Source organism: Liolophura sinensis, chromosome 8 (genome assembly GCF_032854445.1).
Source record: "Liolophura sinensis isolate JHLJ2023 chromosome 8, CUHK_Ljap_v2, whole genome shotgun sequence".
NCBI lineage: Eukaryota > Metazoa > Mollusca > Polyplacophora > Chitonida > Chitonidae > Liolophura > Liolophura sinensis.
This window is the reverse complement of record NC_088302.1, coordinates 13,481,671-13,498,406: the sequence shown is the minus strand read 5'-3', so window position 1 is coordinate 13,498,406 and position 16,736 is coordinate 13,481,671. Positions and strand designations below refer to the sequence as shown.

At 39.4% G+C, this 16,736-nt stretch overlaps 2 protein-coding genes across 3 annotated transcripts; one reads left to right on the top strand and one right to left on the bottom strand.

Annotated features, from left to right (window-relative positions):
• Positions 1-4,364: 4,364 nt before the first annotated feature.
• Positions 4,365-6,985, bottom strand: LOC135473127 (uncharacterized). The gene is made up of 3 exons (XM_064752957.1): positions 6,754-6,985; positions 5,499-5,900; positions 4,365-5,093 (listed from the first exon to the last, which is right to left on the bottom strand). Exons 1-3 carry the CDS (start codon positions 6,962-6,964, stop codon positions 4,792-4,794), a joined length of 915 nt encoding a protein of 304 aa, XP_064609027.1. The 5' UTR covers positions 6,965-6,985; the 3' UTR covers positions 4,365-4,791.
• Positions 6,986-10,411: 3,426 nt separating this feature from the next.
• On the top strand, positions 10,412-13,662 carry LOC135472933 (uncharacterized). Of its 2 annotated transcripts, XM_064752669.1 has the most exons (4): positions 10,412-10,490; positions 10,931-11,174; positions 11,734-12,210; positions 12,788-13,662. In XM_064752669.1, exons 2-4 carry the CDS (start codon positions 10,946-10,948, stop codon positions 13,018-13,020), a joined length of 939 nt encoding a protein of 312 aa, XP_064608739.1. In that variant the 5' UTR covers positions 10,412-10,490; positions 10,931-10,945; the 3' UTR covers positions 13,021-13,662. The 2 variants fall into 2 exon arrangements, with proteins under 2 accessions (XP_064608739.1, XP_064608740.1); XM_064752670.1 differs by lacking the exon at positions 10,412-10,490 and having other exon boundaries at positions 10,849-11,174.
• Positions 13,663-16,736: the final 3,074 nt, after the last annotated feature.

The window sequence follows — 16,736 nt, the reverse complement described above, 5'->3', positions numbered from 1 at the left end:
GGGGCCAGGCTCGCATTAGAAATTTAGATGACTCAGTGTATCCATATGATGGGTACAAATGCATTTTATGATGCCAGGTCATATCTCATATATAACAAGACCTGCTGGTCTATGCCAGCTGACCTTCACCTCCAACCAAAACACAACATTCGTAAATTACTCTTAATTTAAATTGATCATTTAACATACAGGTTACAAATCAATAGTGTAGGCTAATGTATGCAATAATAATCTGAGTGGTACATTTTTATGGGCTGTATACATATTGTACTATCCAGAACGGTTACCGCATGAGGAACAATGATACGGGTCACGCATGATAACCACATGTATGTGGTGCATGTGACATGTCATTGTATGGTATGTGCTGGTAACCCTTGTTCTTAAGGTAGTCAAAATGTCAAATTACGCATTTAGACAGAATAACAAATTATGACGGAAACGTTTAAACATGATAACCATTTATCAATGAGATATATGTATGCAATTCCTAATAAGGGAACAATAATTGACCAGGTATACATCAGTCGGACGATATAACATCAACATGCTTGTCAGACAGGGGATTTTGATAAAATCTATAAACTAAACACAATATTACCACGCGATAGCCCATATGCATATTAACTGTATATACAAAGTTAATATCTATATATATGTATCTATCAACAATAATAACAAATGCTTACTGACTGGCCATAGAGAACATGTACACTGGACTCAAAAGGTCAAAGTCCAAAAGTATGATAAATTCCAGTATATGTGCATCTGCAGTGATATGTAATTTCTGAGGATTGTGTTGTATCACTGAGGCATAACTAAATACAAAAACTCAGAACAGTTACAAGTGGTTGCTATTGTACTGAGTTTTCATTTGGTCTGTGTACTGCTGGTGCAGCCATCTTGTTTAGCCACTTGATAAAGGCTGGGCTGATAGGATGAGATTAACCAGCAGGGGTCATCAGGGGCAATAGATGCCAAGGAGAAATTAATCCCTTCCAGATGTGCTGCCACCTTGCTTACATACACTGGGGTAATCAACATGTCTGTAGCTACTGGAGGCTGGTATGGTCAGCTCAAACAAAGGAATTAGGCTTGACCATGTGTTAACCAGGATAAAAGGAACTATCTGTTCTGGAAGTTAGGAGATTAAGTTAAGTTTAGGCAAAAGCTGGTAGTTGATACATATAATCCTTAAATTCCAGATTAATTTAAGTAAACAGTGGTCACTTAGTCTTAAGTGGGTTAATAGTTCCAGTGTGGAGGTTTACCCCAAACTAACACAGCTAACCAAATATTTTTACTGTAAACAGGTTGATGGGAGAAGCAGTTATCCCACCTGTTTCTTAGTGTAAATTCCTGAAATCTACTCAGCCAATCCTTTTAGAATGTGTGTATCTCTTTGCAGAGATCACACTAACTCGTGAATGGCTACCCGAAGTAATAACCTAAATTACTCAAAGAGATGTGCATAATATATCCTATATGGCACAGTCAGATAAGTGCATATGTAACAAGAATTACATATATCAGTTTATGGAAGTGTTCTGAGACCACAAGGGTTAAATTCTTAGCTGGGTGAAATGTATAAATGAAGACTGGCTGTGATCTTGGCAAAACACGTCTTGACTGCTCGGCTGTCTTGGAGGGAGTGGGGCTAAAACAAAGGGCCGCATGGCAAGGCTGGGGTGCGGAGGTCATGTGACCTCCCACCCCCTCTCAGGCCATGGACACTCCCCCACAAGCATAAGGCTTGGTTACTGATGTGACTAGCTTACTGGTGAACACCCAGAGCAGATCTGGCCTGGAGATTTGGGCAGATCTGACCTGGGGGTTTACACATACATTGGATAAGAGTAGTGTAACAGGAGGCAACTAATGCTGTCTTCCTTGACCTACCCAGGTTCGTAAGTTAGGACCCCAAGTGACGCGAATCAGCCAAAATGCCAGACGGCCAACTCTCCAAAAACGAGGCTCAGACACAGGTTAACAAAACAATATTGAAATTTATTAGGTTATTGTGAAAGCAAGTATTCAAACATAAGGCAACAACAACAAAAAAAGAACTCACGGCATTCCTCTCTACATGTGTCCCTACTTTTACTTAGCCATGACGGAAGGGGTGATGGAATGTTGCTGTTTGCCATAAATGGCAACTTGAGGCTATCCCCAATCATTTCGCCCAGGCAAGCATGGTAACTGATGTGGAGACCTGGTCAGAGGAATCGGCTTGGAACGCTGTCCCCATTCTCTATAGCTGGCACAACGCCTGTCTCAGATGTATAACTTAACGATCACAGGTTTCATAAATTGTGAAACACATTGACCCAGGTCATTTCAGCTTCGGGAGTTCGAGCCGTTCCACTAACCTTAGTTACACAACGTTTCTAATCACATTACTTAGTCACCAAACGCATGTAAAACAACTCTAAAGAAAGGAAACTAAGTAAACACGCATGGTATTCCATGAAAAGGAAATAACCCTTCCTCTACAGTAGTAAAGGATGTGACTTCTGGTTCTCTTGGAGTGATGTAAATCTGAACTGTGTCTATATATGAAATGCCTTTTTATCATAGAACATTAATTGACTGTGAGTACATGTGGTGTTTATTTTTGTACATTGCAGGTATTTTTCTTTCTTGTGGTTTCTCCCTCACTTCTGTACAACATCTCCGTTCACCAACTCCTAATAAACTATAACAGTCGTAGCAGATGGTCTACATGTGTTTATTCCCACACCTTTACATTTGGTGTCAGAAGTGGGATGGGAGATAAGATGATTCGTCGTGGTGAGTGGAGAAAAACCCCTGAAATGACCTGGTGATATGACCTTGACCTGACCCTGGATCTAGATGTGCAATGGCTACTGGAGGTGTTAATGTTCAGCAGGAGGTGGATGTTCGTCAAAACTCGGACCGCACCGACGATGTACGCCAGCAGGGTGGTGGTGAACAACAACGACCGCATCTCTCCAGAGTAGAATCTCTCAGCGAACAGATTAAGAGACTTATACTAAAAGTGGAAAGTGAAGATGAACTGTTTCAGTCCAAGCTGCAAAAACCAGTCATTGTTGCAACTGGGCGACAGCTGTCTCGTTTTAGTGACCAGTCAGTAAACGTGTACATCTTCAGGTACGGGTATATTCCAGTCTCCACTCAAATAGCTGAACGTTTACATTTGTACAATTAAGACACTTGTCTTCTTTAAATTATGTATATTAAATCACTACGTTGAAATAGCAAACAGGTCTATAGGCCTTACTGCAGCAGGCATGGATGAGGACTACAAAATTAGGCTGCATCTTTTTGAGCAAATGTTTCAGTAAAGATGTACTCGTGACCGGTAAAAGTTTACCAAGATAAATGCTAATCTTTATATTACAAAAGTGAACGTATATTGTATGTGAAGGGAAATTAGAATGTATTCTATTATTGCACCAGACTATACCGTTATTTTTAAAGCACAAATATCCAAATAAATGACCTTGTTAATAGGATAATAGGATAACAGAATAATACATTGCATATAACACAGTAATATGTTATGATAAGCGAATACATTCAGGCATCACTTAACAGAACAGACATTCTGATAAACTCAACAGATTAATATTTTTAGGTATTGGCATTCCATATTTTGTCAACCATTTGTTTGTTATTTCATCCATCAAAATGTTCTGTCATGGGTTTAATGTTATTTGAAAACTATGTGATCAACGTAGTGTCAGTATATAATGTTAGTGGGTGGGGTACCGTGTCTAGTGTCTTCAGCACGCATGGCATGCAGTGCGTGCATGGCGTTTAAGTGAGGATGCACTACACTCTCAGAAATCTTGGTTCCTTATAGTTCCTCAGAGAACCGTGTGGACCTGTTTTTCGCATAATTGGTTCTCTATAAAACCCGTTGGTATGTAACATAATCATAAACATCTGGTTGTTACTGGGTAAGCAGTCAACCATGTATGGAAAAGATGCTGTTTCACTCGCGGTCCATAGGTGGTGCTGGATCAAAATTAGCCGCTCTCTGGCGATGTGGATCAGTAGAAAATAATATGAGGTACATCAAGCTCGCTATTCTTGTGAAAATTTGTAGAGTAAATGTGAAGAGTTTGGTCAGTTACGTTCTAAATGCTGGTGGTGTACTTTGGGCTTATAAGTGAATATTCTTGAGCATGGCGACTAGCATCAGTCAATCAGGCGAGGAGTCATGGAGCATATAAACCAAAACGCATTCTTGTGTGTATTTAGATTTTTCGTCGATGACCGTGCAGCATTCAGCGCATTTATTCATTCATCCGAGATCATTCACAGCCAGAAAACGCCATTTCATATGACATAAAGATAAATGACATAAATCTTCGAGATACACTAAAAAGGTTTATTATTATCAATCCATATCTTTTATGTACAGTTGTGAATCTTTAATCATGTTTTGAACATTGTCATATTCCAGGATCAAGTATCAGGTTGGAAATTTCACCCTGAAAAACTCTAAAATAACTTAGATGTCTTCTACTTACAACGATGGTGTGGAATCACGTTTTACAAAAATGAATAAGCAATGGTTCTACGCACATATGTACAAGGATGCTTAGAGGGCTACAACCGATACACTTCAACATTTGGTGGACTTGGATATAAAATCCAAGGACAATGCTTATGGCCGTTTGAGTTAACTTCTAAAGTGACAGATATAATAATACTGGAAAATTACTTCACCAAATATGCACATTAAACTTAAATTGAATCATGGAAGGCTTCAAGTAACAGTCTGGTCAGTTACCGACTCTCTCAGTAGTGTTGTCCACCACCCGTGTTGCGAACGCAGAAGTTGTTTCCTTGCGACTGATCTAACAAAAGTGCAGAACCGTCCGTGATAGCAGCGACGTCCTCAAGCTGCCGGAAGTGAAACTCGGTCGGAGAAGTGGTAAGGCTCTCCAGGCAGGAGTTACTAGGGCGACCAATGACAAGGATGTAAACTTCAGCTACGGTACGAAGACGATTCAAGGCTCTGGTCAGACCGCGCGAGCAGTAATCCGGAGATGACGTCACAAGGAGAACTTCCTTTGTTGCATTGTTATATGTTCTGGTGCCTGAAGAGAATGAATAAAGATAAGAGCCCAACTGCATACCATAAAATATATTTTGATAGACTGATGATTCTTATATAACTGTCATCACCTCTCCATAATTTTGAATATTACCGTATAGGTCTACATAAATACTGGATGCCAGTCTGAAGAAAACTTTAAGGGTGGAGGAAACCAGAGTGACCGGAATGGGTTAAACCATCAACCTTCGGCAAGTGTCTGATATAATCCTGAGTTATTAAAACTTAAGCCTATGAGTGAAATAATAATAATAAACACCAAATGAATAAATAAATCAATAGATAAATAAATAACATTCGAGTCTGGTACATCTGGGATAAGACGGATTAATATATATGGAAATAAGTACTTATATTTTATATTGTATAGCGATGTACTCAATAATACCTGAAGTATCACTGTGCAAAGTGGTCCTGGCAAAGTCAGCTGCCGGTATGATGTTAGCGTAAGTGCTGTACTGGGATCTAGGAACCCTCAGGACTTTGTCCTGCATTATCTCCCTTGACTGGGTATCAGAAAATGTGTGAATCGCCGTCTCTGAGCTGTCAAACGACGCCATAGTGACTCGGTTGTCACTGGGGTTGCTTGAGAAATCCCCGCATACCTTCCCCAAGATGTTCGACACCAGAGATTTATAATATGGGAACAACTGGACATTTATTGTTGTGTCGAGAAGAATGACAAAGTCACGTGACAGCGTATAGAACCCTCCTCCAGCTAAGTTGTACGACGGGGCGTTTCCCGCCAAAAACATGGACAAAAATCCCTCAAAACCCGGATCGAGTTGCGCTGAAATGAAACAAAGAGGACAATTGTTAAGACGAAGTTCCAGATTTGCTTTAAGTTGAGGGCAGTACCTGGAACAAGCTTAAAATTTCGCGAACAAAGGTTTTCTTCGTACGGTAACTTTTTCTCACAATTCGCGGTGCATTAGGGAGTTTAAACCAAAGCAAGGCCGTATACAGAAATTGTACTAGAAATTTCCTAGCAAATGTTTACACAGACATAGGAAATGCCAATCGCGCGATGTCAGATTACTATCACCGTGTTGGTGGATAAGAGACTTTTTGGCTACACGCAGACACCGCCATGACATTATGATTTTGAACGTAACATCAAATCACAATACCAAACATATGTATGTGCTGAATGCCATTATACAAGTGTACATATAAGACGCAGATGCATCTATCTTGCGTGCTTTTTTATTTAATCACGTATTTAAGTATGAATTGACCTTATAAAATTTGTAGTACATTATATATATTACAAGATGTCCACAAAGTACTGATCAATCAACCACGATGAAACTGTGCGAAAACGCCAAACAAAAAGTTTCAGCCACAAATCCAGAACTTCGATTAGCTTTGCAGAAATTTTACTTTAAAAACATTTGGCAAAAAGTTTTCAAGAAAAGACAGCTGTGGCTGATCTTATTTCATCTTTATCGCATTGTCATGGAGCTGTTACCGGTACGCTGTGAGGCTGTTCGTACAATGTGTCAGGATTGGCGTGGTTTCCTTAACTTCACACCAACATGTTTTTCTCGTACGTCCACAAAAGTTTCATAGATATAGCGATATGCGTAACTGAGCGATCTCTGGAACAGTTGCTATCCTACAAAGTTGACTTATTGGCTTACCGTTGACTGGTCTGTATTCAACTCTGTCCCCAACACATGGCTGGCCACCTTGCCTGGCGTTACGGAGGATGTCCCGAGTGCGGAACTGGAAAGTCCCGCTGTTGTAAGATCTCCATTCGCTCCAGACGGAGTAGGCGCAGTCTGTCGGACCCCATGCATGGGTGCCGAAGACGAAGGTGCCCAACAGGAAAACAGCCGTAGTGTAAACCATCTTGGTGGAATTAGGCGAATCAGTGACTGTTGTCAGAAAGCTGCTGAAGGAGGCTTTTGGCTCCTCACAAAATGTTTCGCGTATTTATAGCCCTCGAAAAAGACTTCTCCCGGACGTAGACTGACCTATATTTGTTTAATTCAGGTCGACAAACAAATACGGCACAGCATATGAGAAAGCCGGCCGGCAAACAGACAGCCAATCGCAGCCTGTGTATATCGGTTAGCCAATGAATGCGTTCTCTGCCATTTACATCTTTTCCACGCAACACTATCCTTCTCAACAACAAGAAAAGTAACCCCATTCCCCATCGGTAATATTTATGACGGTGTTTATATAGTAAAAAAAGTTGGTGAACTTTTAGAACAGTTGAAAACTGATGTGATAAAAAAATAAATAATAATTAAATCTGTCTGCGCTCAACTGTCCTCGTGTACATGGTCCCGTAGAAATAGTGATTAAACACCCAAAGAAAGGTTGTGGTTTCAAATACAGCTCTTGTAAGTTGTGCAGTTGTTGTTTGCGCGGTATAGCGTATAGTGGGAAACTCAGAAATGCTGCATGGGTCCAAAGTACGTGTGTAATACTTTGATCTATTTCTGGACGATGACACACTGAAAAATATTATCTGTTATTTTTCTGGCAATGATATATGACTGAAATATTTGTGGCTTTGTCGCTAAGCCATAATCTTTCACTCACTCCTTCATTCATTCATTCATTCATTCATGGGGCCTCTGTGGCTTAGTTGGTTAGCGCGCTAGCGCAGCGTAATGACCCAGGAGTCTCTCACCAATGCGGTCGCTGTGAGTTCAAGTTCAGCTCATGCTGGCTTCCTCTACGGCCGTATGTGGGAAGGTCTTTCAGCAACCTGCGGATGGTCGTGGGCTTCCCCCGGGCTGTGCCCGGTTTCCACCCACCATTATGCTGGCCGCCGTCGTATATGTGACATATTCTCGAGTACGGCGTAAAACACCAATCAAATAAATAAATAAATAAATCATTCATTCGTTTTCAACAAAAATTCAGTTATTACATTCGCTATTATATAATGCATTATTATTATAACATAATACACTGTTAGTCTATCACAACCTTTATTTTGAAATAATAGTGACGTTGGGACCATCTAAGTTTTGATTCTAAAATTTCTGAACTTTTTAATCACTGAGTGCCATATACAAGCGATGTACAATATCTATCGAAAAAGTAACTCACTGCATTAAATGAGAACGAGGTTCAGCTTTCGGAATCATCTCTTTCTCAATCTCAGATCCTAATCGTGAATGTTTAGTTAGGAACTAAACAACTATCAAATATGTTCTATGTAATTCTGTTATCTGTATTCTACACCTTTATACACATATAAACAGAAAACGATCGATTGGTGGGCACATTACAATATACACTATGCGATACAGTTTCAGCGAACAAATAGGTCTAAAGCTCGGCCCGGAAGTATGGAGCCCAATTCAATCCGATGGTAGCTCGAGCATAGGCTCTCTTTGTGAATATAAATAAATAACGACGCAACTCAACTAGAGATATAATTTATAAAATATTTGTAAGTTTGTGTCCAAACGTGTGCTTAAAAATGATAGGAATGATCAGAATAAATTGTGAGAAAATTTAATATATATATCAGTACATGTACACTATGAGGTCCCGCTCTCATATATATCATATATCAGTAGATGTTACACCCCTGGGGTCAATGATTTCAAGTCGTGATCGTGATCTCGGCATGGGGATCCAAAGTTTGTGAAACCTTTTACATTTACGTGGTGATTTATTTATTTGATTTGATTGGTGTTTTACGCCGTTCTGAAGAATATTTCACTTATACGACGGCGACCAGCATTATGGTGGGAGGAAGCAAGGCAGAGCCCGGGGGAAACCCACGACCATCCTCAGGTTGCTGACGACCTTCCCACATACGGCCGGAGAGGACATTTACGTGGTGATGCCTCAACTTCATTATTATTATTGAAACGACGTACAACTATAACGGCACCATACAGTTGTGTGGCTGTTTGTGCAGTCTAACGTTCATCGAAGAGCACTTGTATCTTGTCAACATAGTGTCCATATCAGTACGCCACATGTTTGAATCAGAAGTCTATCAGTAACCTCCCTTATGCATGCCTCGGCGAATGACACCCGGTTCATTTTCGTCCACAAGCCTGACCGCCATCGGTCGTATATTTAAAAAAATCCTGAGTGTGGCGTTAAACAAATTTAACTGCTTTTCATAGGCCCACTGGCAAAATCATAATCTATTACGAAAAAAAAAAAAAAGACGCGTGACATTTGTGTGGGAATATAAACATATATTAATAACTCGGTGAGTTATATCCCCATCTTTCATGAGATTGTGCCCAAGACACACTGTTAAAATTTGTAGTAAACATTCAGCGAATACTGTATAAGTTTTACAGATACAGAGCAAATGTTTATCTATTTAGCTTTTATATATGTGATTATCACAACATGAACGAAGCTATTTTTCCTTGAAATAGTAATCGTTCACATTAGGTAAGTAACAGTCAGTAAACGTGTACATCTTCAGGTACTGGTATATTCCAGTTTTCACCCAAATAACTGAACGTTTACATTTGTCTATTTAAGACACTTGTCTTCTTTAAATTATGTATGTTAAATCAATACGTTTATATAGCAAACATATAAAACTCTCTAAATTTGTGTTATAGGTATATTTGAACAATAATAAAATCATATATCAGGCCACCATATTTTTGCTAACCTGCGGATGGTCGTTGGTTTCCTCCCACCATAATAATGGCCGCCGTCGCATAAGTAAAATATTCTTGAGTGTGGCAAAAAACACAAATCAAATAAATAAATAACTAAGATACCGTATTTTTGCAGCCGGAAGTATTGCAAGTGAAAAGATAATTCGTACAAAATTACCAAAATTAACCTGGATGCAGCTTTAAGGTACATTTCTATAAATATATATCCATTGCCATTCCTTACGCATTCCGCGTATACAATGCCAGTTAAGTAATTCTCATCACACAATCTTACTGTAAAGTTGTAGTTGTACCATAATTATAAAAAACCAAGATTTTGTCAATAATAATGGTGTTCGTAAAATGTTGCTTACAAAAGGGACAAAGTGCTGATAAAATCTGTGACGGAGAGAGGACGCGGGGTGGAGGTGGTGCTGAGTAAAGACATATGGTCATTGGAAAGCCGGATGATAAACACGCGGGTTCTGTGAGAGGCCAAACCGGGCGCCCAACCACAGCCTGACCTCTGAGCTGCAGCCAATCATCGCTTGAGTACTGATGCGATCTTTGGAAGTCTGGTTACTGTTCGATTGCGTAATGACCTAGTACGGGTGACCTCATTGCACATGCCAGCCGGATGTTAGTACGATGCTAACTCGTATATAAAGAGCCACCGAGGATGGAAAGAGGCAAAGCTGTGACCTCGTCTCCAGCAGCGATAGAAGGTAGACAGAGAACTGCTTGCGTACTTCCTCAGACCTATCTGCATAAATGTAGGTATCCTTCCTGGAGTGTGACGTTTTCCTTATTGTTTTTTTTTTTATTATTGCTTGGCGTCATAGCTTCATAGTGTAAGCGTTGAATTTCCAATAACATGTATACAAACTGCGGTCTCTTAATGCGTGTCTGGGTGTGGGGTGGTGCAAGGAGTTGGAAAGGGGGACGTTGAGTTTTTGGCTGAATGCGAACATGAGGGAGGATTGATAAATGATCTTTCCCAAATAGTACCCACAGATTCATGGTATTTTATTTGTCAGTTCTCAAAAGGTGCACTGCGCCAGAAAGATACTAAATTATTAACACAGTTTGTTTCGAGGTCGAAATATTATTGAGAATAGCATTAAATGCCGATCAAATATGTTGGTAAATAACTCACTCGTGGTAATTAATCCTTTTTTAAGTTCTATTTACGAATTACTGCTTTTCTTTACAGAAAAAAATTGTGAAAATGAAAGTAATCGTACGCCTGGTGTTGTTGGCGTACTTGGCCATGTCAGTAGAAGGAAACAGATGGAGTACAAGAAGAACGAACTGTGGGGTTTCCGTCTGGTCAGAATGGTCTGCCTGGTCAGCGCCTGCGCCCGGAGGCACACGAACCCGCACACGAGAGATTGTCCGGTCTCCTCGAAATGGTGGAAGCCCATGTCCGACACTGACAGAAACGGCCTCTAGAGCAGGTTAGAGCATTACAAATTTTGTTAATCCTTTTTATAGAAGGACCTAGCAGCACAGCGTACCAGAGCGTCGAAATGACCCAGGAGCTTCTCACCGATGCAGTCGCTTTCGTATAAGAGGAATATTTTTAAGTAGGGCGTAAAACACCAATCAAAGCTAATTAATATTATACTGACGCGCCATCTCCTGAAAAGCCCAGGCGAATATGTAGGCAGTGACGCATGGGTATAGTATTTGGAAGCGGCTTCTCTAAGCCGATATTTGCTAAAAGTCCTAATATTTTGGATGAACGAAATTATAAAGTCTTAAGGTAATAGATGATTTACATCTTAATGACAGCTACCATATTTGAACTTCGAATATTTAAGAAAAAACTGCTGTTGATTTCTGAAACCAGTGTACATACTTATCAGCAAAGTACAACAACACAAATAATGCTGTCAAAAAATATTTAATGCACGACATGTTGCGTTATTACGCCGCTCTACATCCTGTCTTTGGCGCATACATTTGTATTTATTACCTACATATTTATTTGGAGCTTACACTTGTTTTCATCAGATCCATGGTCCAGACAGGGAGTCCAGCAGAAGTTCCACAATAAGTTTATGACTGGCCATACTCACTACTACAGTTTCATCCCCGATAGCTCTCGTGCTGTTGGACTAGTAGAGGTCCCCAACCGGGGAGCACATGTGCTTGGTGGTGGCGATGGTGGAGTCACATTACTGCCACGTGATCTCCTCTTCATGATTGACATGAGCGGAAGCATAAGTAGCAGCGATTGGACGACAACGAAACAGAAACTTGCCGAGTTGATAGAGCGACTGTGTGGGTCCATTGGGAGGGGTCCACAAAATAATCGGATCGCCATTATCACATTCTCCAGCCGGGTTGTGCTCAACTTCAACTTCAAAGCCCACTGGACCATCGACAGTGTGAAAAACGCCATACTGGCCATGCCTCAAGCAAGAGGTTCCACCTGTACCGGTGATGCTTTCGAATATGCTCGCCAATATATGTTTGAACCCGACACAGGTACAGCCATTAATTTACTTTTGGAAAATGTTGCATTTTATTCAAGAAACATAACGCAGTTTAATTATTTGATGCAATGTAACCCTCAAAGATATTGTGAATACCTTTAAAACAGGTATGCACTTCAACTATTTGATGAATGAAACCGTACACTTGGAAGTAACGCGAACCGTTTTGAAAAAAAAATACATTACATTTTATACCCAATATGATACGTAATTTGATTGATGGATAAATCGATCACGGATATGTAAATCTATTGTGGATATTATAGTCATTGTTCAAGTATCCTTATTGTCTTCACTGCCATTTCTGATCGTTTAATGATAACTCTGTATTTTCGTCACATTTTCACTTGAACCTTATTTTATTTTCTTTGTCAGATATATGACAAAGACTCTTTTGCGCTCGGGTAATAGTTTTGTCTTGGAAATGAAAGAAAATCAAGCAGTTGGATTACAATAGTACTTTGTAATCACTAACGCAGACGGCTTCATTTATGCCCCATCTCTCTGCCCTTATATATGAACGTTAATAAGTTCAGAGTCCACAACAGTATTTTTTTTACTTCCCACAGGAATCCGATCGGCTACAGAGTCCGTGAAGGAAGTACTAGTTTTAACAGACGGACACTCTAACTGTGGAGCCGCCTTGCCAAATGCCGTTAGACGACTTCAGGTGAAGGCTTTTGTCTTTGCCTTGGCTATCGGCGACTACGGAATTTCTGGAAAAGCTGAGATCGAGGTCTATGGTTTCCCGTCCTCTCATCGACCATATTTTCTCTCTGGCCAACTTTATCGAATTTCGTAACATGGTAAACGAAATTTTACAATACCCAGATAAATGTGCACCATTTGAATTGAAGTAGGACTTGACATTCATGAAAAGTCAATCGCCCAAAACCGGTAAAAAAATGTAATTGTGAACGCTGAATTTATGTATGTTTAATACAATTCGCTATTGCTTGACAAAAATTCACTTATAAAATGCACTTGTGATGTTCTCATCATTTGCTATGATTATCACGTCTAAAACTGTCTGAACCATTTGTAAACATTTGTTATATCGAGTTCAAAGTTAGGCCGTTTGTAAATATTTGTTATGCCACGATCACATCCTGAGCAGTAATACTCTGTGCTAATTCTGAAATTCATATCTCCATTGTATAATATACAGAACACACCATCAGTGTCGTATAGCCAATCTCTTACAATGTACGTAATTTCTATTTTAATGTTGTAATATTACTGTTCTCGAAAAGGTTAAATTATCTGATTCCCTGAAAACGACGTGGATTTATCTAATGTAGATACGAATTTTGCTACGGAAGTCATTGAGATACATTTAAACTTATTACTTTCTAAAATGTATAGTGCATCGTGTAAAATTTGCATTGTGAATACATATTTAGTCATGAGTTAATTCCAATAAATCCTCGTAATTACACAGTTATCCCAAAGTGTCGGACTCCATATTCTTTGTCTCCTGGGTTTTCGAATTTCAGATTTGTAGTTTCGGCAAGGACTTAATGAATTGAATGATAGAGGTGTCAGTAGGGAACCACAAGCCATTGTCAAAGAATAGGTTTGTTCTGTTATCAGCTTTGTTTTGATTTCACGACAAACAGTTTGCCCAGTATAGTGTCTGCCGGCTTTGTCCGGTTAGTGACGTCACAGAGGTGACAATTTTGACACTATGACATCCTTACTGGGACAGTAACACACCGGGGGAGTCCTGCATATCGCGTGTACATATCTCGTCTTGTAGTATTTGTTAGCTCCAATGTGTTGTGAGGCGATTTCAATAAACGTCATAAGTTATCATTGTAAAAACTAGTGTGTCAAGGTTATTTCATCGAACGCTTTGACTCCAAGTTTAACCTGACTGTCTAATTCCCCTTTACCCGGGGCTAGGAGCCGTATATTCAGCGTGGTGAATTAGATCACCATGTTGGATATATGAACATGTCCAGTCAAAGCGCAACCGAAATAGACATTTTATCGACAAATTATATTCTAGCATGATACACGATTTGAATACCGATTCCACTCATTCGCCTAGATTAAACCTTGCGTCTTTCCCACATTACTGAAAGCTGTTGACTGCTTCCCTTTGCATGATTCCGTCCTATTTTGTTCTTCATATACTTTTTCTGATGGTTTGTGTGACACATCGTTTTGTGAATTGACCTTATTTGCTTGATGACAGGTATACGAATGTCTGTTTCGACCCATAGATTTATCTGCTTAGTGAGGTCATGCAGGTGTCTGGGGACCGTTTCACAAACGTACTTATCTACGTACACACTATATTCTAAATCAGGGAACAATCAGAGCGAATGAACTTTAATCGCCCTCACGGATTACAGTGATAGGGGCAAGTAGAAGTGACAGCTGTACATGTATGGAGTAGAAACAAAAGAAGCTGCATTACTTCCGTAGACCATGGCCAATAAAGGTAATTCAAAGTGTTTTATTAAAAGAACATTTTACTTGGTCGGTGGTAGAAATACGATGGATCCACGCAGCGGCTTCCATTGCTGAGAAATGAAGCTAGAACTGTCGCTTGACGGTCTTTTTCCAGTAACCGGATTTGGCCAACTGAACAAAAAATGTCCGACTGAACAAAAAACATACAAACTTACGGGTTTCAGCCTTCGTGTAACCAGGTGAAAGCATGTTAATTTGTTTGTCGATTTATACATCAATGTAAATGTTAATGTGTCAACTTTCGAAGGAACGTTGTTTGGTTGAGATTTTCCGTGTTTTACGCCCAGCTATTTAAAGTTGGATCGTCTGTGCCAGGCATCAAGTTAACTTGTTCTAGATTAGGTGGAAGGTCCATTACAAAGAAGTATGCAACTTCCCTATACCTAGTCTTTACGGCACTTTACGCTTTTCTTCGGTCTCTAATACATTGTGTGACGTATCTGCGCACCCATGTATTTTTTCCCTTTATTGCGCTACAAACGTTTGAGAAACGGCTGATGCATGGTGGGAAAATATGGCGCAAACGCCGTTGTGTTGGGAAAATTACGACAACGGGAAGTTCTGTAAGACAACAATGTATTTGATAGTGATTGTTTCATAGTTGAATATTTCACTTGTACATGTACAAGATTTATCATATGGGTACAGGAAACCCATGAGCTCGGGGTAAAGCACCAACCAAAGCTAGAACAAGATCCAACATGTGACATGCAGACTAGCACCCTATATTGGTAGACGATTCTGCAAACGTTAAGAGTGCTTATAATCACCAATGCCCCGATAAAAGAGCGAGATCAGACGGAAATACAAATTCTCTTTTCAAGGTTAGGACTTGTGGCAAGATATTTGAATATGATCGTTTATTTATTTTACGACACATGCATATAACACGACTTCGATACTTTTCTAAGGACATTTCACGATACCAATTATAAAAAAGTGCCAGATAATGCAAGGCTGCATTCATTCAATTACCAATGGTGTTTGTGAAAGCAGACAGTTTAATACTCTGGATTTTCTTTTTAATACCGGTACCATGCATTTTAACAGGAAACAAATCAGATATAAATACGTGTATTTAAATAACAACATGAGGAACATTTTAGTGATATAACACCGTTTTAATTTCCAACGTGCAGCGAGCTCTGTGCAGGTTTTGATAGTTCAGGGTGTTCAGGCAGATTTCACAAACTCATCCAAAACAATGATGGCAGGATATTGGTATGTTTTGTCTAAAATCACGCAGAGCTTGTCTGGGAGTAATCCATCGGAATCACTGTTCAGTTGTCACTTCACGTTCTGTCGCTTGTGAAATAAAATCAGCAAGACACCATCTGGATGAGAGAATTTCGGTTGATCTGCACCATACGAATACACTTCATTCACTGTTGGTTTACGCCAGTGTTTTCTTACCAGCCCCATCTTGTCTCAAGGTTTTTGAGACATACTGAAAATCTGAAAAAAAGAACATATTGGTGAGTACACAGAAAACATGGTGAAATGTAATAATTTGAATGTGTGCTATGTGAAGCACTCAGTGTGGGCGTATGCCAACAAGTAGATTTCATCAATTAATTATGCATTTTAACAGGTGAACAATTAGTAGGCAGGCCTATATAGGAAAATTGTATGAAATATTTTCATATTCCTAACACACTGTATCAAGCACTGGTATCTAGAATAATTTATTCTCTGTAGTTCACGAGAGAGGGGAGACAAAGTTAAGTAAATTCTCAATACCTTAGGTCTAAGTATAAAATTCTAATATATTTGTAACACTTAAACTTTATCATTTTTTTTTGGCTTTAAAGCACATATTTTAATATAAACAAAATACATGTGAAAACGAATAGACAGATTTGCGCATTAACAACAAATATTACCAGCATTTTCATAAACAAGAATTAACATTTATAGACTCAACAATCTAATATTTGGTCGTAAAGATATTTCTGCTTGAGTTGGTTATTTGTGTTAAAATCAGGTTTTCGAGGATAAAAAAAATATGGTACAACAGGACTTTATGGTACTAATTAA